Below are 19359 nucleotides of genomic sequence, written 5' to 3' on the forward strand. Positions count from 1 at the left end.
ACCTCTCAGGCACAGGCATAGGCTTTGAGCCGGCTTTGAAGCAGGCTGAATAACCCTTTGAGGTCCTTCCCTGTTGTTTCTCAGAATGCATTTGCTTGTGATGTGTTATCTAGGTGACTTTGAATGTGAGGTCATCTGTGTAAATGGTATGTACAGAGCTTGCTAGCTTTTCCTTAAAAAAAACAAAACAAAACAAACTTCCCCTTCACTGTGTACAAATCAGATTATCTTCTTTTACAATTAGCAATGTGTCTGCTACCTTACTCCAGCCCTTCTGTCTGCTCCAGTGAGTACATCTCATCCTATCTCTCCATCTGTCATTTGCCTATTCTCATTTTCAATATTCAGTTTTCTGTCTTTTCATACCCAGACGTGATCAGATATCTCTTCTTTTTCAAAACAAAAGGAATGCACTTGATCTCATTCATCTGTCTACTTCCTTATCTCCTTTCTTTTTATCTCTAAACTGAACAAACTCTTGACAATGTGTGTGGGATTCCTCTCTCCAAAATCTTTCCTTAATACTCTGCAACCCAGCTTCCCACCCTTGCACTGATATAGTGAAACAGGTCTCACCCAGGTTTCAGGTGATCACCTCCAATGGGAACTACACAACAAGGACATCATCTGCCTCCTAGCCTCCTACAAAACAGATGAATGCATCCTTGGTTTTTTAGTCTCCTGTATGCATGCATGATGGGAACTTTTCTACTTGAACATGAAGGTCCTCGATCTGAGTTTTATTAGCCTTTAAGTATATCACAAAAGACCAGAATGATATGCAAAGAAATGGAGTTATAGAATCTAAGGGCCATGTTGTCTGAATACTCTGTAGTGTCCAATATGCTATAATTCAGACTACAAATACAATATACTTGTATATGCATTATGATATAGGTGAATTGTCTTCCAGTTTTAGTAGAAGTTTCTCCTTCTGTGGAAACATTGAACTTCAAAATCCTGAACTTGGATTGGCATATTTTTCTTCACCTTGAAGCAACTGGGTGAAGATTTCTTGAAGATTTCACCTGAAAAGCTTTTGAAGGAATAAAAAATTACATCACCATCTGCTGGGGATTTTTTAATGTCTCTGTTCTCAAGAAAAAAAAATACATACACATTTTGGAATTCTGAAGTAACTTAGCATCAATTTGAGTAGGAAATTTTGTTCTTTAATGCTGCTCTTTCTCCCCTCTCTCATGTTCCAAATAAAAATTTGAGTGATTTACCTGCAAGTAGTGACTAGCTTTGCATAGTTTTAGCTTATTGTTTGTATTCATCATCAAGGAGGGCAGTAGGATGATTTCACAGTATCTTATCCTTTTAAACTAAACTGAACTTATTGTCTGCAGAAATGGACCAACCTGTCTAACAACCATTACTTCTGGTTTTGTAAGCTGTTTGTTTCTCTACAAGAGTCAAATCTCAGTAACAGTGGATTTTCCCTGATTATTTTTAGAGTGCTTTACAGGTCACCAGATGTCAAAAATGAAAATAAATAAGTGGAAGCTGACATTTACTGAAGTCCATTCCCATTTAATCTGCGTGCGCTTATCAGTTTTATAGCATATGAGAATTTTATAAGCATTTATTTTAATTTAGCTTCACAATAGAAAAGAGGAAAAGTTGTCTTTTTAGTTAGCATTTACATTCTGTGCAAGATAGCAAATTGAAGATTTTTTTTCTTGACAGAGGTCAATGGATTTCAGAAACTTATTCCAACTTCTAACATAACATCTTCATCCCAGAACTGAGCAAAGTAGTAGTGCATCTTAAGTAAAAAAGATGTAAATTGTGTTTCAATATAAAAAATGCTCTTTCTGGAGCTGAGCTCATCTGCACAGATCTTAGGCATATGGGCTTATCAAGACAGGAATCAAAGCAAAATTTAAAACTTTCAGTAAATAAAAGTAGGTAAAATATAAAGCATAATTTAATCTTATGCTCAATCTGAGTGTTTATAGGACCTGAAGTTATACCTTTTGTCATTAGTAATTTGTGTATGCCAGAATGTGGTCAGGTTATTATACTTAACAACAGGAATTTAATTCTCTGATACCAGCATCAGAAACTTACTGGCCCAAGTACAGTGACCTGGAGACAAGCATCAGTCTGATAGAAGTTATAGGTGTGTGGCAGAGGCACTGGATTGAGCCATAAGGAACAATAAAGGAACAACTTTTTAGTCACCAATTTCTTCCTCTCTGTCTCTCTACTTAAATGCAAAAGCTGTAAGGGGATGATATTGGACACCACTGGCACCTGTAATAGGAATGCATATTTGCATTTTTTAGATTTATGTATGTAATCTAAATGGCAAGCTTCCCCTAAAACCTAGTTAAATTCCCAAACCTTAATTTTGTGGGCTTTTGTTTGTGCCTTCTTTCTTTCTTTCTTTCAGTTACCTCTGTTGCTCTTTTATGTGGCCATTTTCAAGGTGCCTGTTTTCTCAGTACTTTAATCGCCATGGAAGATTTGCTCCTGCCCCTCAGTTTACAGCAGATCGAAGCAGTGCCTGTGCCCTCCTGTGTGTTTTCATCCATCCTTGGCCTGTCAGCTGTGCAACAGTGACACTCAACTTGAAATCAGGGCAAAATATGCCTCAGTGTAGGTGCTATAGCAAATCAGCCACATGCCAAGTTACTATTTTCCAAGTGATTATTTTCCACATCTTCAGTTTGGCATTTCAAAGAATTTAAAATTTTTAGGAGTTTAGAGGAGGGATTTTTTTATTATTATTATTTTTTAAACCAGTTATTCTTGTGGTGCTGTCGTGTACCAAGTGGCATACAGCTGTTGGATGCAAATGTGCTCTTGCAGGCAGGTTATGCTGATTCAAGGCACCAGGATGCCAGGAGGGGTGGCACCCACTCTGCCAGCCAGGCACCCCTCTTCCTTCTTTCAGGTTAACCCTGCAGCTGCACAACCCCCAAAGCTGGCGCGAAGGAGTTCTTAGCCACAGGGTGGATCTGAATGGGCTCAAGCCCCTTCCCAAACGGGAAGCTGTTTCTGTGATGTAAACTACTACAGCTCTTGCTTTGAGCTCCAGCTCTTGTTGGTTTTAAACCTAGAGCTTTTTTTCCCCTGAATACATACAAATGTCTTTATTATTTGTCCCTGTCACTGACCGATTTGATTAAATGGTGGTTGAAAAGTTGTAATATTTTTTTGAAACGGTGTTGTCATGAAGTAATGTCCACTGGCATGGAGTTTAAACATAAAGTATAATAATTATCTTACATAAAAAAGATGGTTAAAATGTGTATCCTAATAATCCATTTAGCTTGGTTTATTTCAATGAAAGGCCAAAGCAAATGCATCCTGGTGTACTTAAACATGTGACTGATCACCCTTGCGGTGTCCCTGCATGTTTGGGTGTTTGTTAGTTATAATGTGGGCTTATGCAAATAAAGGCTTACAAGGTGGGTTTTTTTGGTTGTGATTGTAGCTGTGATACATGTATTTAGTTTAAGATGAATGAAGATGAGAAAATACGTGCAGGAGATTTTTGCATTACTTTTGTGGGAGGTTGATACTGGCTGGATGCCGGGTGCCCACCAAAGCCACTTTGTCACTCCCCTCTTCAACTGTGCAGGGGAAAGAAAATGTAACAAAAGGCTTGGGAGTAGAGATGAGAACAGGGAGAGATCACTCAGCAGTTACTGTCACAAGCAAAACAAACTTGACTTGGAGTAATTAGTTTGGTGTATTACCAATCAAAGTGAGATAGTGAGAAATAAATCCAAGTCTTACAAACACCTTACCCCCCCATCCTTCCCTTCTTCCCAGGCTTAACTTTACTTTTCTCTGCCTCTTCTTCCACAGCAGCAGAAGAGGATGGGCAGTGGGGGTTGTGGTCAGTTTGTCACTCATTTCTGCGGCTCCTTCCCAGGGGAAGGGCTCCTCACACTTTTCCTGGTCCAGTGTGCAGTCCCTCCCTCCCACAGGAGTCATTCCTTCACAGACTTCCCCAGATTGCTTCCCGTGGTCTGCAGTCCTTCATGAATTGCTCCAATGTGGGTCCTTTCCACAGTTCTTCAGGAACAGACTGCTCCAGCTTGAGTCTCCGCCCAGGCTCACAAGTCCTGTGTGGGCTCCTCTCTCCACAGGTTCTGCCAGGAGTCTGCTCCATAGTGGGCTTCCTGCAGGAGCACAGCCTCAGGCACATCCATCTGCTCCAGGCTGCATGTCCATATCTGCTCCATTTTGGACCTCCATAGGCTATAGGAGAATCTTTGCTCCAATGCCAGGAGCACCTCCTTCCCCTCCTTCTCTACTGACCTTCATGTCTGCAGTTATTCCTCTCCAGCTTCACTTCTCTCTCCAGCTACTTCTACATAGTTTTCCCCCCTTTATTAATGTGTTATTACAGAGGCAAGTACCACTGTTGCAGATGGGCTCAGCCTTCGCAGGTCTATCTTGGAGTCAGCTGGCATTGACTAAATCAGACATAGGGAAAGCTTCTGTCAGCTTCTCACAGACACCACCCCTGTGGCCCTGCCACTCCCAAAACCTTGCCATCCAACCCCAGCGTAGTAGTTTTCCTGTCTTCAGAATTTTCCATAATGAAGTACAGGAGTATATGCTTGTTGTCGTGTCTTTTTTAAAGTAGGGAAGATCACTGCTACCGTCCCTTGAGAAATACGTTTGTCAAGAACTGCAATGTTGAACCAGATGGATGATTCTTAAATTCTGGACAGTACTGTAGTCACAATGTTCATTCATTCTCTTGGTAGGAAACAGCACTAGGTATGACCTCACCCCGGTCACTGCAGTCAGTGTTCATCTCCTCAGCAGCGATGGGACTCCAGTCCCTGTGAACGGCCCCATCTATGTCACAGTGCCTCTGCCAACAAACAGCAACTTGAAGCACAATGCACACGTTCCAGCTTGGAGGTTTGACCAAAAATTTGGTAGGTAACTCTGACTGTGATTCCCTTGATGGCTTCATGTGTCTGAAATTAATGTCTTGCCACAATTGTTATGTTAATATATTAAGGTCTTCACTGGAGTGTACAAAAAAATCTGTTTTCTATCTGAAAGCAAAGAAGACTGTAATTTATTGATCAAGTAATATATAGTGTATATGCAAATGTACTTGAGGGGGATTTTTGCAAATGTAACATTTTGCAATGATTAGATGTAATCTTGAGAGAACTTGATTTCACCCAGAGGCTGAGAAGCAGAGAGATGTATTTGCTGCAGCATTGAATTGGATGTCTGGAAAAATGGAAAATAGCCTTATCTTTGCCACCAGCCAGTTCTCTGACCTTTGGTCTGTCTCTTGTCTCAGCTCAGTTTCCCACCTGGCAGACAGGAAACATAATACTGACTTCTTTTGTAAATCACTTGAGATTGACTAATACTATCAAGAAGAAAAGTGAACACTGGAGGAAAAAAAAAAAGGCAAGCAAAATTAATGAAATATTTTGAAAGGACATTTTGAAATTAAAATTAAATATATACAGTAAAATATTCTCATCTTTTTTACATTGCAGGATAACATTTGCTATTGTGAACAGGATTTTTTTCCAGAAATATGTGGTTTAAGCTCTTTTTTTGTTTGTTTGCTTTTTCATTGCTAGCTGGTATGCTGTGCTGGACTTCTTTACATCTTCAAGTATAAAGGAGTAAGGGGTGTGTAAGTCTTGTCCTGGTGATTCCCCTCCACTTACTGCACTGTGCCTTCTGAAGTGTGTACTAGATGGAAAGTGAGACAGGTGGAGGCTGTGAGGAAGAAAAATGGGACAGAAATGTGGATCTGTATAGATGAGCAGGGTTTTGTCCCTGCAAGGCAAATGTTTTGAGCCAGTTTGTGATCACATCCAGAGGCAGAGCAAGGAACACAAAACCCATGTGTTGGAGGAAGGGGGAGGGGAGGGGTAAAGAGAGAGGTGAAGGGGGAAATAACATTTTTGCTTCCTTCCTGCCTCTGTTTACTGAAAAAGGTGATGTATTTTCAAGCAGCATGCCTGTACATCTTTTGTGAGAAGTTGTCTGTATGAGAGAATAAAGTGTAGGATTTACTGAAGAATAAATCTGAATATGGTATGAAATTGAGTAGTAGAGAATGAGTGCGATGGATGGATTTGGTGTTTCCCTTAACTGTGGAAACAGCACTTTCCTTGTGGTGCCTTGGCAGTGAGTTTCATTACATTTTTCCTGTAACTGATTTTGATTTGTGATTCTAGACACTAGTTTGTTTTCTCATGTTCAAAAAAAGATGAGGAAGATGGTCTCACATTTGCTTTCTTCACAACAAGCAGTCAGTCCCCAGTCCACCCTGTCAGCTGTGTTATACCTGCAGTCCACCTCATTGCTAGTTAATCACTACTAATAAAATGGTTCTGATTTTGGTGATGGAGCTTTCTTGTTTATGGGAGAATTTCCATGCCCCTGCTGTGGGGCCACAGAAGTTCTCTCTTACTGTGGAATATGGTTGCTACAGTTGATATAAAGAGCTGGTTGCCCTATTGTGTGCTGGATGCATTAGTATAGATCAGTATGGGTTAGTTAATTAGTGTTGCCGGATCGAGGCTCTCAGTCTTGAGACAAGTCCAGCCTTGTTTGCTTTGTGACAATCTGCTGGAGCACTTATGTTATTGGGAGGGGAATGCATGAGGACCACTAAACAAAATGTGTCTTTGTCAGGCCACTTAGCTTTACAAAGCCCTGAAAAAGAAGGTACTGAAGATGTTACGCTTAGGCTCCAGCTTGCACTTCAGCTGAAGTAAGCATCTTTCTGTGCAACCAAAGATGTAGAACAAAGATACATTTAAGCCCTGGCTGCAGCATGCCAGTTGTAGCAGAATTTTGGCCACATCCCAACCATTTAAAATTAAGAGTAGCCTAATTTAATAAAGTAGAGCAGCCACTCTGTCTTGTGTGGGCTACATTAGCACCCTAAGGGCTTTCAAACTAGCCATATGTAGGATGAACAGGGTGGTACCCTGTAATTCCCCATCCCTGTTGTGCTTGGGCTGTGATAGGAGGAGGATGGATAACGACTGAGATGGCCATGCTGCAAAAATCTTAAACTGGCAACCCGTTTGCACTGGTAACCCATTTGCACTGCCAGATCTGTGCCTTGTCAGGATGGGACCTCTGACCTCATTATTCTGATTTTGTCTTTCATTTCAGGCACTGTTTTTTTCACTGCTGGTTGTATTGCAGACTCTCCTTAATGGATTTTCAGTGGCTTAAGTTTTCACACTTGTATCTGAAAATTGAATAAATGCCAGACATGGAAAACTGACTGTATTACCAGGCAATAATACAGCTCTTCTCTCTGGTGTATTAGCAGTACAGTGGACGCTTGTTTGCGCAAGCCACTACTTTTGTTTGGAATCCATGTGGTTGTCATCATTACTTCATGAAGTATAACTTCTGCTCTAAAAAGCAGAAATACTTTTCACTTTCAGAGGAGGGATTGGAGAAACGACAGAAATATATATTTTTTAATCCTTAGAATCTTACACATTTTGCTGAGCTCATAATGTGCTAATACAAACCCAATGGAATCTGATAGGAAGTGTAGAGATTTTCATAGTTTGTAGAGAAATTGGGGGTATTTGCATATTATGGCAGCCAAAAAAAATAATGGCTTTTTAGGTTGTTTACCATAAACAATCTGTATTTTCATGACCACAGTTTCTGTCCTTGTGAAAGAACTGAGGAGAGAAGGGCGAGAAGCAGCAGAGTCTACTTACGGCTGAGGGTGGTTCCATTGACACTGATTAAATACACAGCCAGAAAAAGCAGACTGACATCAAAATATGGCAATCTGCTGCATCTATTTTATACTGTTCCAAATTAGATTTTTCATTATAAAACAAACTTACTGCCTTGCATGCACAGCATGCAAATTAAAGCAGTAATACCTTTTTGAGTAATTAATAACATGAAGACCAATTGTCTATGCCCTAGAGAAGTTTTAGGAGAAATTAGTATGTCCAGCCTAGTTCTTGTGTTGGAAATGCACTCCACCACCTTGTTCTGCAGCATTTCTTAGTGTTGGTAATAATAAGCATCGATGCATTGATATTATGGAGAGCTAGTACACTAAAATGCAACTCAGTCATTCCATGCTGTTGACACACCTGTATCTCTTCTGTTTCACACTACTGTGGGAGAATGGTTTTGTTTCCTAGTACACACTCAAAGGTTTGAATGTAAAGAGGTATGAATTCACATTATTATAATCAAGATTGCTCAGTAGGGTTTTCTGGGTTGTTGGCTTTTTATTTTCTGAAGTGCTGTCTTGTTTTTCTCAAAATCTGAAGGGGCTGAAAAACTTTTTTTTTCCTTTATCTGTAAACAGATTGTTGAGATCATGAATTCCTCTGTATATTTGGCTTGATGTAAGTGGGATTTACAGCAATATACATAATCTCTCTATTCTTGGACACCAAGTTTCTGTCCAGGAGTTCTTTCTAGCCTTGTCCTCAGAACACTACAGATCCCAGTAGAAATGAAATTTTGTACTTGCCAGCTGGACTAAATAACACAGCACTTGCTCAGCTGTACTCTCCTCAGCCCACATTTAAATGGTTTATGCTTTATGTAAGGTGTCTGTTTTTCATTGGATTCAATGAGCAAAACTGTAAAACTGTAATTTTCCATTTTAAGTCCTCAGTTTCATCCTGTATGGTACAGAGGCTTTATGTTGTCCATAGACCTCTCTATCCACATCTAGAGCTGTATGAAGGACTTCAAAATATTACCAAGTATTCCAGAGTCCATAATATGCAAATGGGATTTTATTTTTCACTGACAATATTGATGAATCTGCTAGTTTATTAATCTTACCAAATAAAAGGGAAATATTTTCAACACTGTTTTCAACCTTATGTGGCAAAGGAATCCAGAGTGAAGGGGTCAACCCTCTCCCCTTTTGCTTTGTTTCCTTAAAATGTGGTATTTCTTGTACACTACCTGTAAACAAAGTTCAGAGTAGTTTCCTCTGTTCTTTCTCCTTGAACTTCGTGTACATCTTTGACATGACCTTGTCTTTAAATTACTAGCTGCTTCTCAGAGGAGGTTGTTTCCCCAGTGGCTGAAATCTCAGCTATGTATTAATGTAAAGTGATGGCAGAATATGGAGATGACCATCTTGGGAAACTCTTTTAATAGCTTTATAAAGCACAATGCTTTATGTACCCTGCTGTGCTTGGTCAGTGCTTTCTGGCTGCATTTAATGCCATAATAGATTCTTTAAATACATTTGAAATTCTGGTGCTTACTTTTCCTGGGCAATGTTCTGCCTTCAGTGGTAAAATTTCTATTGATTTTTGTAGAGTCAGAATTTTCTGATGTTCCCTCCTCAGCAAAATAATGTTTTCTGTGCTTAGAACAAATAATAAGAATATACTTAAGTGTATAAAGTATCAGTGCCTACTTAAACTTGACATCAGTATGGTTTTGCTGTGTTTCATGGAAGTGAAATGATGCTTGATTTTTGTTCATCTATAAAGAGTGACAGCTACTGTCAGGCTGAACACGTAAGGGGGTTACTGTACACCTACCTGTCTGGTTTACTGCATGTGATTTGTAAATAATATTATTTATAAAAGTCTCTAACGTAATATTCCCATGTGGTAGCAACCATAATCCACCCAACGAAAAGATAGAATTAGATTTATTTATTCCTTTTTTTGTGTGTGTGTGTGTGAATGAATTCAGTTAACTTGTGATTCTCAGGCAGAAAATATTATTGTAAGGAAAACTAGGGGTATGAGTACATGCCTCTGAGCTTGGATAGCTGGCCTGCATTTGGACTACAGGCAGCTGCACCCATTCCTTGGGACTTCATGCCCATCCTCCTGGGATTTTGGGGGGTTTCTATGCATGAGAAATTAACACGTTCAGGAAAACACATGTCCTACACTCTAAATTTGAATTTAATATAATCAGGTCCAGAATATTTGGTTCTAGGTCATATTCACTACTAATATGGACACTTACTTGCAAATTTCAGGGAACAAACCAAGCCTCTGCAAAGTTAATAGCTACACGATTTCTGTAGTTTACAAGGTCCTTGACAATTTGATTTTTACTTCCTTTTTTATCTCAGCTGTGAAGGTTAAATTATTCTTAGAGACTAAATACACTGAGGAATACAGATTTTTAACTAACTGTTCTCAAAGAGTTTCATCTTCGGCGTGTTGCCATAGAAATGGCAGCTACCAAACCCAGCTTTTTACCATGTACAAATTCTACATAATAAGTGCAGATAAAACTGCAGAGTAGTAGACAGATGTCAGCAGTGAAAGGAAAAGAAGCTCTTCCTCCAGTGCTTCACAGTGTAGCTCACTGAGGTATGGTGATTCTCACTATGTTCTCACTATGGTGATTCCTTTGGAGAGGTGTAGTAACTCACAGGAGGCAGTTGTGCTTGTTTATCAATATGATGGTTTTTAAATGAATGCTGTGGCTTACACACGTGAAATGATCTTCTCTCCCCACCTCATATGCCATCTGAGTGATGTTTGTGGCAAAGCAGACAAGGTATAGTATGATGATGGAGCTTCGGAAGACATTGAAGGAATAGTTTGGTGCCAAAGTGTTACAAGCAAATGATTTAATATTATGCAGTCAGGGAAGTAAAACTGGAAACAAATAGTATGGCTGATGGTTGTAAAGATGGACTATATGCTGTATCATGTAGATGGCCCTGTAGCTCCACCTACAGAAGGAATGCTGTAGAAGGTGGGAAGAAGTGAACATTAAAATTTCAGAAGTGGAGAAAAGAGTATTGTGCTTGTGCAGTGGTTTGGCTTGGAGAGGACTTGGAGATTGGTGGAAATACAGGAGTGCATAGAGCAGGAGTGGCAAGTGTCTGGGTGGGGGCTGGAAGAGGCTGAGGAGAACCTGAGATCCTTCCTCTTGGGATGGTAAATCAAATCCCAGTATGCGTGTGCTTCCACTTCCAGCTTGAAAAATAGAAGCTGAATGTGAGCATGATGTGAGGCTGAATGAAGAAAAAGGTATGAAGTGTTTTGAATTGCCTTGTGCTTTTCTTTATTACTTGTTCTAATCATTTTGTCAGTAACTGACCGAATGTGATTAATAACATGATAAAGCAAATATTGAAGGCAGTATTTTCTGCATAAACTGGTAACTAGAGATGGTGGTCCAGCAAGCGTAACTAAGCTTTCTCTTTTGAAATACAATTATTAACCAGTAATTACATATGGAAGTAATTTTCTTTAATAAGTCTTTTCAGTTCTGGCATTCTTAAATGCTGAGGGCACCAAAGCAATGCAAGCAGTTCTCTGAACAATGTGCCATACCTTCTGCCCAGACATAATTAAAATTATTAAATAATGAAAACTGGCATGTTCTTTTGTTAAACACTTGACAGGTGATTTAAGAAGAAAAATGAGCAGAGATGGCAAAAGCTACAAAGCTTCTCAAACACTAGTAATAAATGGAACTTGCAAAGATCTTAAAGATCTGATGTTTAAAGTATTTCCCTGTACACCAAATAATGGTGGTGCTGCTAGAACAGTAGCAGAATTTAACCTTGAAAGGCTTGTGTAACAGATACTGTAAAAGTGGAAAAATAATGAAGGTATGAGCTCAGAGCAGAGCCATTTATTTTTTTTATGTTGCCTGGCAACTCCAAAAAACAAAATTCTAGTATTAACTTAAATACTATGAATTTTTAAACCTGTGTGTACTGTGGAAAGGGAGAGGAGACAAGTACTCTCTGCCAGTATTCAAGAAGGAATTTTTCAGTTTCCAAATTCAGTGGCTTTTAGCTTTTTAGAAAATAAACAAAAGCAAGACCAAAAAAACCCATCCTTTTGTAGCAAAACTTCCCTTGCTGATGCAGATTAGAGATGATTTTCAGTTGGAAGAAATCTGATAAGCAGCTTTCAGCTGGTAGAATGAAAAGCTACAATTGACCTATGTCAGAGCATGTGTTAGGAAGTTATTTTCATAAACTTACCCTTGATTAACTCTCTGTAATAATATTGCCATTTGAAGTGTCTAAATCAATTACTTATAAAAAAAAAAAAGTTACTATGTTTTGAGTATCCTTTGCTGTCCCACTCACTCTGATACCAACCTGCCTCATTGCTTTTGACACGCATATCTCCATTTAACTGTGAACCTCTGCCTAATCAGGGAAATCTTACAAGATTTGTAGACATCACAGAAGAGATCCCTGCTGAAAGAACATTTCTCACTGAGGAATATTTATTTAAAGCATGTATGCTATTACGTAGCACACTTAAAAGTATCTTTCTTTTCTTTCTAAAACTCATTTGTCTAGGGAAGATAATCTTGTGAATAAAAATAAATTCATGTAATGAGATTATGCTTAATTTGCTCTCTGGCTAATTAAATCCTCTTATATATCAAACCTACTGGATGGGAATAATTCATGCTGTAAATAGCACAATTTTGGTTCCCTTCTTGAGGGGGACTGGATGATCCAAATGCCAGTTAGATACAAAATAAAAAGCAAACAGTGTTTGATCAATGGAAGAGTTTCCTACCAAAATCTCACATGTAAAAGTAATTTATGGGAAAAAAACCACCATAGCTACCATATATTTATACACTAGCAATATTTAGATATTAAGACAGTCCTTAGGGGAAGCTGCTGGCTACAGCATGCTCCTCTGACAGTCATTTACCAGAACTGTTTTGATCAGTGATAAAAAGAATGCACAACCAAAGTCAGCAGAAGTCACTGCAGCAGAAATGATCTGGGAGGGTCAGAAACGTTCAGCTTGGAAAATCAAACCTGAAATACAGCAGTATTACACATCCTCCCAGAGAGCCAAGTTCTGTGCTGGGCTTCCTGCCTGCAAACTCCCCTCACAGTTAGCACACGAGGGGAATTTGTCCCTTTCATCTTGACTGTAGTAGGATTCGCATGCTTCTCTCTAGAGCAGATGGCATGGTGTGGTAGTCCCAGTAATCTGGACAAAGTCTGGCCCTTGCCTCTTGGAGGCCAGTAAAAAGTTTGCTCTTTGTTGGAGCTGGAGCAGTGTGGAATTGTCAACATGCATGGTCACCACACGGAAGCCAAAGAGGCATACAATTCCCTGGATTTCACTACAGATTAATTTAAAATAATAAGGTCTAGCTTTAAATTATGGAAGTAATGCCTTACTCGGATCTGTGTAATGTCTTACTCGGCACTGTGGTTCTAGAGTACAAAAAGCAGTTCCATTTATGCTGTCTGGATCCAGCAAGCTGTCACGAATTAGGGTCTTTGAAGACAACAGGATGTCTCCTTTCTGGACAGACTGGATGTCCATGCAGTGACATGATTGTGCAGGGAAGTAGTCTAGAATAGCTCTTCTGTTATGGCTGTTCTGCACTAGCTGCCCATCTGGATGTTCTCCTTGCTGAAAGGGCCATTTTTCAATCTGATTTAGAAATAAACTAAATTGAATTACAAAAAGGCATTTTTAGTGCAGAATGTGTGTTGAAACAGAGGTTTAATGTGCAGACCTTTGGCTGTAAAGTTTACATATGACAGCCTCCTCTTGCCCCATTGACAAGTCCTAAAAGCTGCCTGCAATCAATAAGCACGTTCCTCAGAATCAAAGTTACTGCAAAGCATTAAGATGCTTCTCTCTCACAGATTTTATTTCTCCTGCTCTGTTGACATCTTCAACTTGTCTCTGATATTTGGGTGGTTTTACAGCCAGATGGAGCTCAGCTTTCTTTATCTGATTGTTTTTTCATTTGTATTTCTTCTAAAGTACTCTTAATTTTTATATTCTTTGTAATGCTGATTATGGTAGCTCTCTTACCTTGGCTTTACGTCACATTTGCAAAGTTATGCTGGGTAGCTGTTTTATAAGCTTTATTTTTAAGAAAAACTGTCGTATGACACCATGTGTTCCAAAAAGTCACCAACACTAAGTGTGATTTAGGTGAGGAAAGAGTTAAGAAGATTCTTGGTTCTCCCCCTGCCATTAGTTTGAGCCAGGAGACAGCTCCCCTGACTTGAATCCTGGATCAGCATGTTGGCTCCACTGAGCAGTAATAGAGGAAAAGACTGGAAGAGAAATGCAGAAATGATCTATAAGCAACAATGTCTATATATAGATGTTTTCCATGGAGAACCAGACGCTCAAAGAACTAATGGCAAATTGGCCCAAATCATGCAGTGCTTACTCAACTTGCTGTTTCTGCTCCAAAGGTGCATTGACAGGTTTTCTTTGGAACAACACAATCAGTCTTGAACAAAAAATATCATTTCCATTGTATCCAGTTGTTTCTGCTGCTTTTTCTTTGTAATCCTGTATTGCTTATTACTTAACAGTTGCATATCATGTATAAAACTTAATAACTTAATAATGAAGCTACTTGATTTTGCTGACTTGAGCAGGAGGAGGAAGATGTTCTAGGGCATATATGGATGGTAACAGATTCAGTTATCATAGCACTTAGCCATGCAGGGAGGTAAAACCTCTCTTCCCTCCTAAATCCTTCTGTTTAGTTTTCCTGCAGCTGTAATCCTGTATGCACAGAAAAAAATGTGTGCTGCTTGCACATACTCCATTTACAGGCTAGTGGTCAGGAAAGGATGGAAAAATTGAAGTCTTTTACTCACTGCCCCTCAGTCTTCTCCCTTGCTTATGAGAGGAAGTATGTGAGGACACAGGAAGTAATTAGCTGCATTTTTAGATTATTTCCCACTTGTTCCCCACTGCAAGGAAGAATCTAGGATGGGATAGGGAATTCTTTCTCAAGGCTGAACAGCATTGAACTCTTCCTTGATACAGCAGGAGCATAGCCAGTAAGTACAGTGTGACTGGGTTGTGCTCAGTAGAAGGGCCAACATGTGCCATTACAGCAAGGCATTGCATATAGGGAGCTGTAAGAACACTGCTTTTTGTTTCATTATATTTGAAAAGTGACCAGGATATTTGAATGAATAAAGGATTAAATATAAGAGAGATCTGGAAACACCCCTATAGCTTTGCAGAATACCAAAGACATATCAGTTCCCTCCCGTAATACCCTGTTGGCTTTTAGCTGTTTGATCTCACAATTAACAGTACAGAACTTAGTGTTTCAGCTGTTTGTACTGAAACCTGTTTTGCTGCTGATGTGAACGATGGAGTTCCTTCTCCATCTCACCATTCGAGAGGATGCTCTGTTTTATTAGGGGACCATTGGTAAGAAATGATGGAAACCAAAGTGTTGGACCAAGGAAGAATTAAAAAGGCAACTGATGAGATTGTGTACCCATGGTTCCCAGGAACCCACACCTGTTGTCTTGATGGAAGTAATTGGGACATTGCCATTTTAAAAGTAATTCTTTTCTAGCTGTGCTCACATACTAATGTGTAGGGCATGATCAACAAAAGCTTCAATACCTTTGTTTAATGGTCACCAATACTGGATATATGTTATGCTTTTGAAATTCTTAGCTGTCCATAAAGAGAGGGGGAATTGTATTTTTAATTAGTGTCGTACAGACCAGCACATATCCAGTGGTTAGCAAAAATGGATGACCTCAATGAGCAGAAGACAAGCATGAAACCCAACTGACCTTCTGCAGTAGACTCTATTGTTTGCTTCCCTTGCAAATACAGGAATTCCTTTCGTTGCTAAAATATGAGCAATCTGAGCTGCTGCTGCTTTGGCAGGATGGCAGCTGAGCTCTGTTTGCAGCGATAAGAGTGAAGCCTCTGTTAGCTTCTTAATCGCTGCTGCATTATGCAAGCAGAGTATTACTGAGTAAAAGGGTTTTAAAGGGGCATTAGGAGGATTGTGTTCATTAGAATGCAGTGTAATGTGCAATAAGGCAAGCTGGATACAAGTTCCCCCTAGTGAGGGAATCAGGAATAGCTAGAAGGTAGCTATGAAATTGACTAAGAAAATGAATTTTGCTGAATTACCTATGTATGTGTCCTGCTTGTACAGGGAATTTAGAGGGCTTTGAGACAATAAGAGAAGTATGGGAAACATGATGAATTCATCACCCAGGTCCTGCCATTCTTTTTTTTTAAATCAGCGCTTTTAAATCTCTTTTAGTCTTAAAGTTTTGTTTCACATAGTAGCATATTTGAATTGTTTGTGCATAATCTCATTGTCCAAAGCTTGCAGAAAAACAATAATTACAAGATTTAAGCTTACAGGAGTTTTCATACCAAATGGTATTTTAAGTACAAGATGGAAGCAGGTTTTGACCCTATGGGTTATTTTTCATTATTATTGTTAGTGACTGAGGTATAGTAGTATGATATCTTCCCCTTGTAGTGCGGGGGTAGAAAATTTGAAGGGGTAGTGGCTGTCTTGTGGGGAAATGTGTACACAGCTTTTGGTACTGTGAATCGTAATTACTTGTCTTAAATGACTAATAGATTCTTGCTATACTATACAGACTGGAAATGATACTTGGAAAACTGAAAATTACATTAGTAATTCCTTTCTCCTATTGCCCTTTCTTCTGTTTCCCACAGGTTCAGTTTGGTTGCAAATGCAGTCACTATCTAGCAATTACAGTCACTGTTATCTAGAAATCCTTTTATGTGTTTCTCTAAGCCTTTCACTATAATCACAGAATTGTCAAAGTTGGAAAAGACCTCTAAGATCACGGTTTCCAACTGTCAACATCCCCCCCCTGCAGTAAAATAAATAATATATATATATATATCAGTGTGCCCATTAGAGCATGACTCGAAGTGTTTCATCTACACTTCCAGGGAGGTTTTGAAATACTTCCAGGGAGGGCGATTCAACCACCTCCCTGAGCAGTCCATTCCAGTTTCTGACTACTGTCTCAACAAATAAATTCTTCCTAGTATCTAGTCTAAACCTCCCCTTGTGCAACTTAAGGCACCTCTGGTTTCCTCTAGTCCTATCATTAATCATTTGAGAGAAGAGGCCAACACCACCTTTGTAAGGTTGTAACCTTCTTTCAGGTAGTTGTAGAGATCAATAAGGTCTTACCTTAGCCTCCTGCAAACTAAGCATTTCCAATTCCCTCAGCCTCTCCTCACAGGGTTTGTTCTCCAGACCCTTCACCAGTTTGGTTGCCCATCCCTGAACTCGCTCCAGCACCTCAATATTTTCCTTGTACTGAGGGGCCCAGAATCGAACACAGCACCTGAAATGCAGCCTCACTAGTGCTGAGTGTAGAGGTGGTCACTTTGTTTCTCCTACTGACCATACTGTTCTTGATACAAGCCACGATGCTGTTGGCCTTCTTGTCCACCTGGGCACAGTGCTGGCTCATATTCAGCCAGCTGTTGACCACCACCCCCAGGTTCTTTAGTGCCAGTCCTCCCCAAGCTTGTAGCATTGCATTGAGTTGTTGTAACCAAAGTGCAGGACCCAGCATTTGGCCTTGTTAAACCTCATTTTATTTGCTTTGGTCCACTTGTCCAGCCTGTGCAGCCCCCTTTGCAAAGCCTTCCTACCCTCAAGCAGATCAACACTCCCACCCAATTTGGTGTTGTCTGCAGACTTACTTAGGGAGCACTCAGTCCTCTCATCTAGATCAGAAGTGAAGATATTAAAGGAGATTGGCCCCAGTACTGAGCCCTGGAGAACTCCCCTGGTGACTGGCCACCAGCTGGATTTAACTCCATTGACTACAACTCTCTGGACCCTGCCATGTAGCCAGTTTTTAACCCGGTGGAGAGGACACCCATCTATGCCATGAGCCACCAGCTTCTCTAGGAGAATGCTATGAGAGATGGTGTCAAAGGCTTTAGTAAAGTCTAGGTAAACAATGTCCACAACCTTTTGCTCATCTACTCGGAAGGTCACCTGGTCATAGAACAAGACCAGATTGATCAAGCAGGACCTGCTTTTCCTGAAGCCATGCTGGCCAGATCCCCTGACTGTCTTGCACTTGCCATGTGAGCACACTCAATATGAACTTCTCCATAAATTGTCTGAAACACCAAGGTTAGAGTGACATGCCTGTAGTTTTCTGGATCCTCCCAAGTGAAACAGCTGTATGACTTTTTGTACTTCATTAAGACAGGTGTTTCAGTTGTAAAAGGTTTTTGTAGCAAAGTTCTTGCAAAAAAAATTATCTTCTGAAAGTACAGCAGTTCTCAATTAGCACAGGTTGTCAACATGGGCTACTTAGAGTTAAGTGAACTCAAACCCATTGCTTTAAAATTGACAGTCTTATTTATTTTTAAATTATCATTTCATAATTCTGAAAACTATTTCATTTCCTTTGAGAAAGGTTTTAAAAGCTCATCATGCATTACCAAACAGTGTTCCTAGGTACAACTCATGCTGAATGACTTAAAATTGCTGAATCAAAGTGATGATACAACTTAATTCTACATTCTACACACAAGCTCTAGAGCACAGGGATAGGTTTTGTTACTGTCTGCTTTTCCACTTGTTTGCAGAGGAAGGTGTGAATATATCTGTAACACCTCCGTACAACCATTGCATTTACAGGGACATGGCTGAAGAGTAGCTTGGGCCTTGTGCAGCAAGAAGGAAATCAGTTGACTTGGACTTACATTGCACCACAGTTGGGCTACTGGGTTGCAGCTATGTCACCTACTATTCCAGGTAAGATGGAATCTAATTTTGTTGGTATTTGCAACACTGAGTAATTATTTATTCATATATAATGTTTATATTTTTCAGAATGACCTCATCTGTGATGCCACAGCTTGATCAGTAAGGAGTATTAGAAAACAGAGTTCTGAAACTAAAGGGCTAAAATCTTTTGGGGATTGTGGGGGACAACCCTTGTGCTTAAAATCTCTGAGTCATTTCAATGGGAAACTTCTCAAAGTGTTCCTGCTTTGATGCATTTATCTCATGACTGCCTGGCAGAGCCATTGCTGGAAACTGAGAGGTGTTATAACATGGATGTATTGGTGTTCCAGCAGGTAGAAAAATACATGCTGTGAGGTTTCTGTACAGAAACTCACAAGGAAATGGATTCACCTCAGAGCAACATCATCCTGGGTTAGACATTCACTAATGGACTGACTGTTAGGTTTTTTTTTCTTTTATGCAGAAGATGCCCGTTTTGCTCTGACTTGTGCTTTGCATCATCTTGGTGACTGATTAATTTACACCGCAAATAACTTAGCAAAAAAGTTTTAGGAAGTGTATTAACAGAGTGGCATCAGTAGATGAGCTGGCTGGTTGCCATCTGCAAGCCTCTTGGCATAGCTGTAGAAAATCACTTTGAAGTAGGCATTGTATGTACTTCTGTGCCTGTGGAGATTATTAATGTTGCAGCTTGCTCTTCCTTTTTTCTGTCTGTAGCTGCCTCAGATTTCTCAGTATTAGTTCTCCAACCACCAGTAATCAAAGACACCTCTGTATAAAAGAGCCAGTCAATCAAACAAAAAGCTCCTCCCCTTACAGATTTTCTTTATTAGGTTTTCT

The 19359-nt window shown here is 39.7% G+C and overlaps 1 protein-coding gene across 3 annotated transcripts in view; it reads left to right on the forward strand.

Moving 5' to 3' along the window:
- The window catches only part of FAM171A1 (family with sequence similarity 171 member A1), an 85494-nt gene that overhangs the window by 59700 nt on the left and 6435 nt on the right, over nt 1-19359 (forward strand). For 2 of the 3 annotated variants that reach the window (XM_030446203.1, XM_030446204.1), the window contains exons 5-6: nt 4737-4913; nt 18409-18525. In XM_030446203.1, coding sequence (XP_030302063.1) covers nt 4737-4913; nt 18409-18525 — 294 coding nt within the window. The remainder of the gene's footprint in view (nt 1-4736; nt 4914-18408; nt 18526-19359) is intronic. The other variant, XM_030446205.1, reaches the window with a different exon arrangement.

The sequence above is a fragment of the Calypte anna genome, chromosome 2 (assembly GCF_003957555.1).
Source record: "Calypte anna isolate BGI_N300 chromosome 2, bCalAnn1_v1.p, whole genome shotgun sequence".
Taxonomy (NCBI): Eukaryota; Metazoa; Chordata; class Aves; order Apodiformes; family Trochilidae; genus Calypte; species Calypte anna.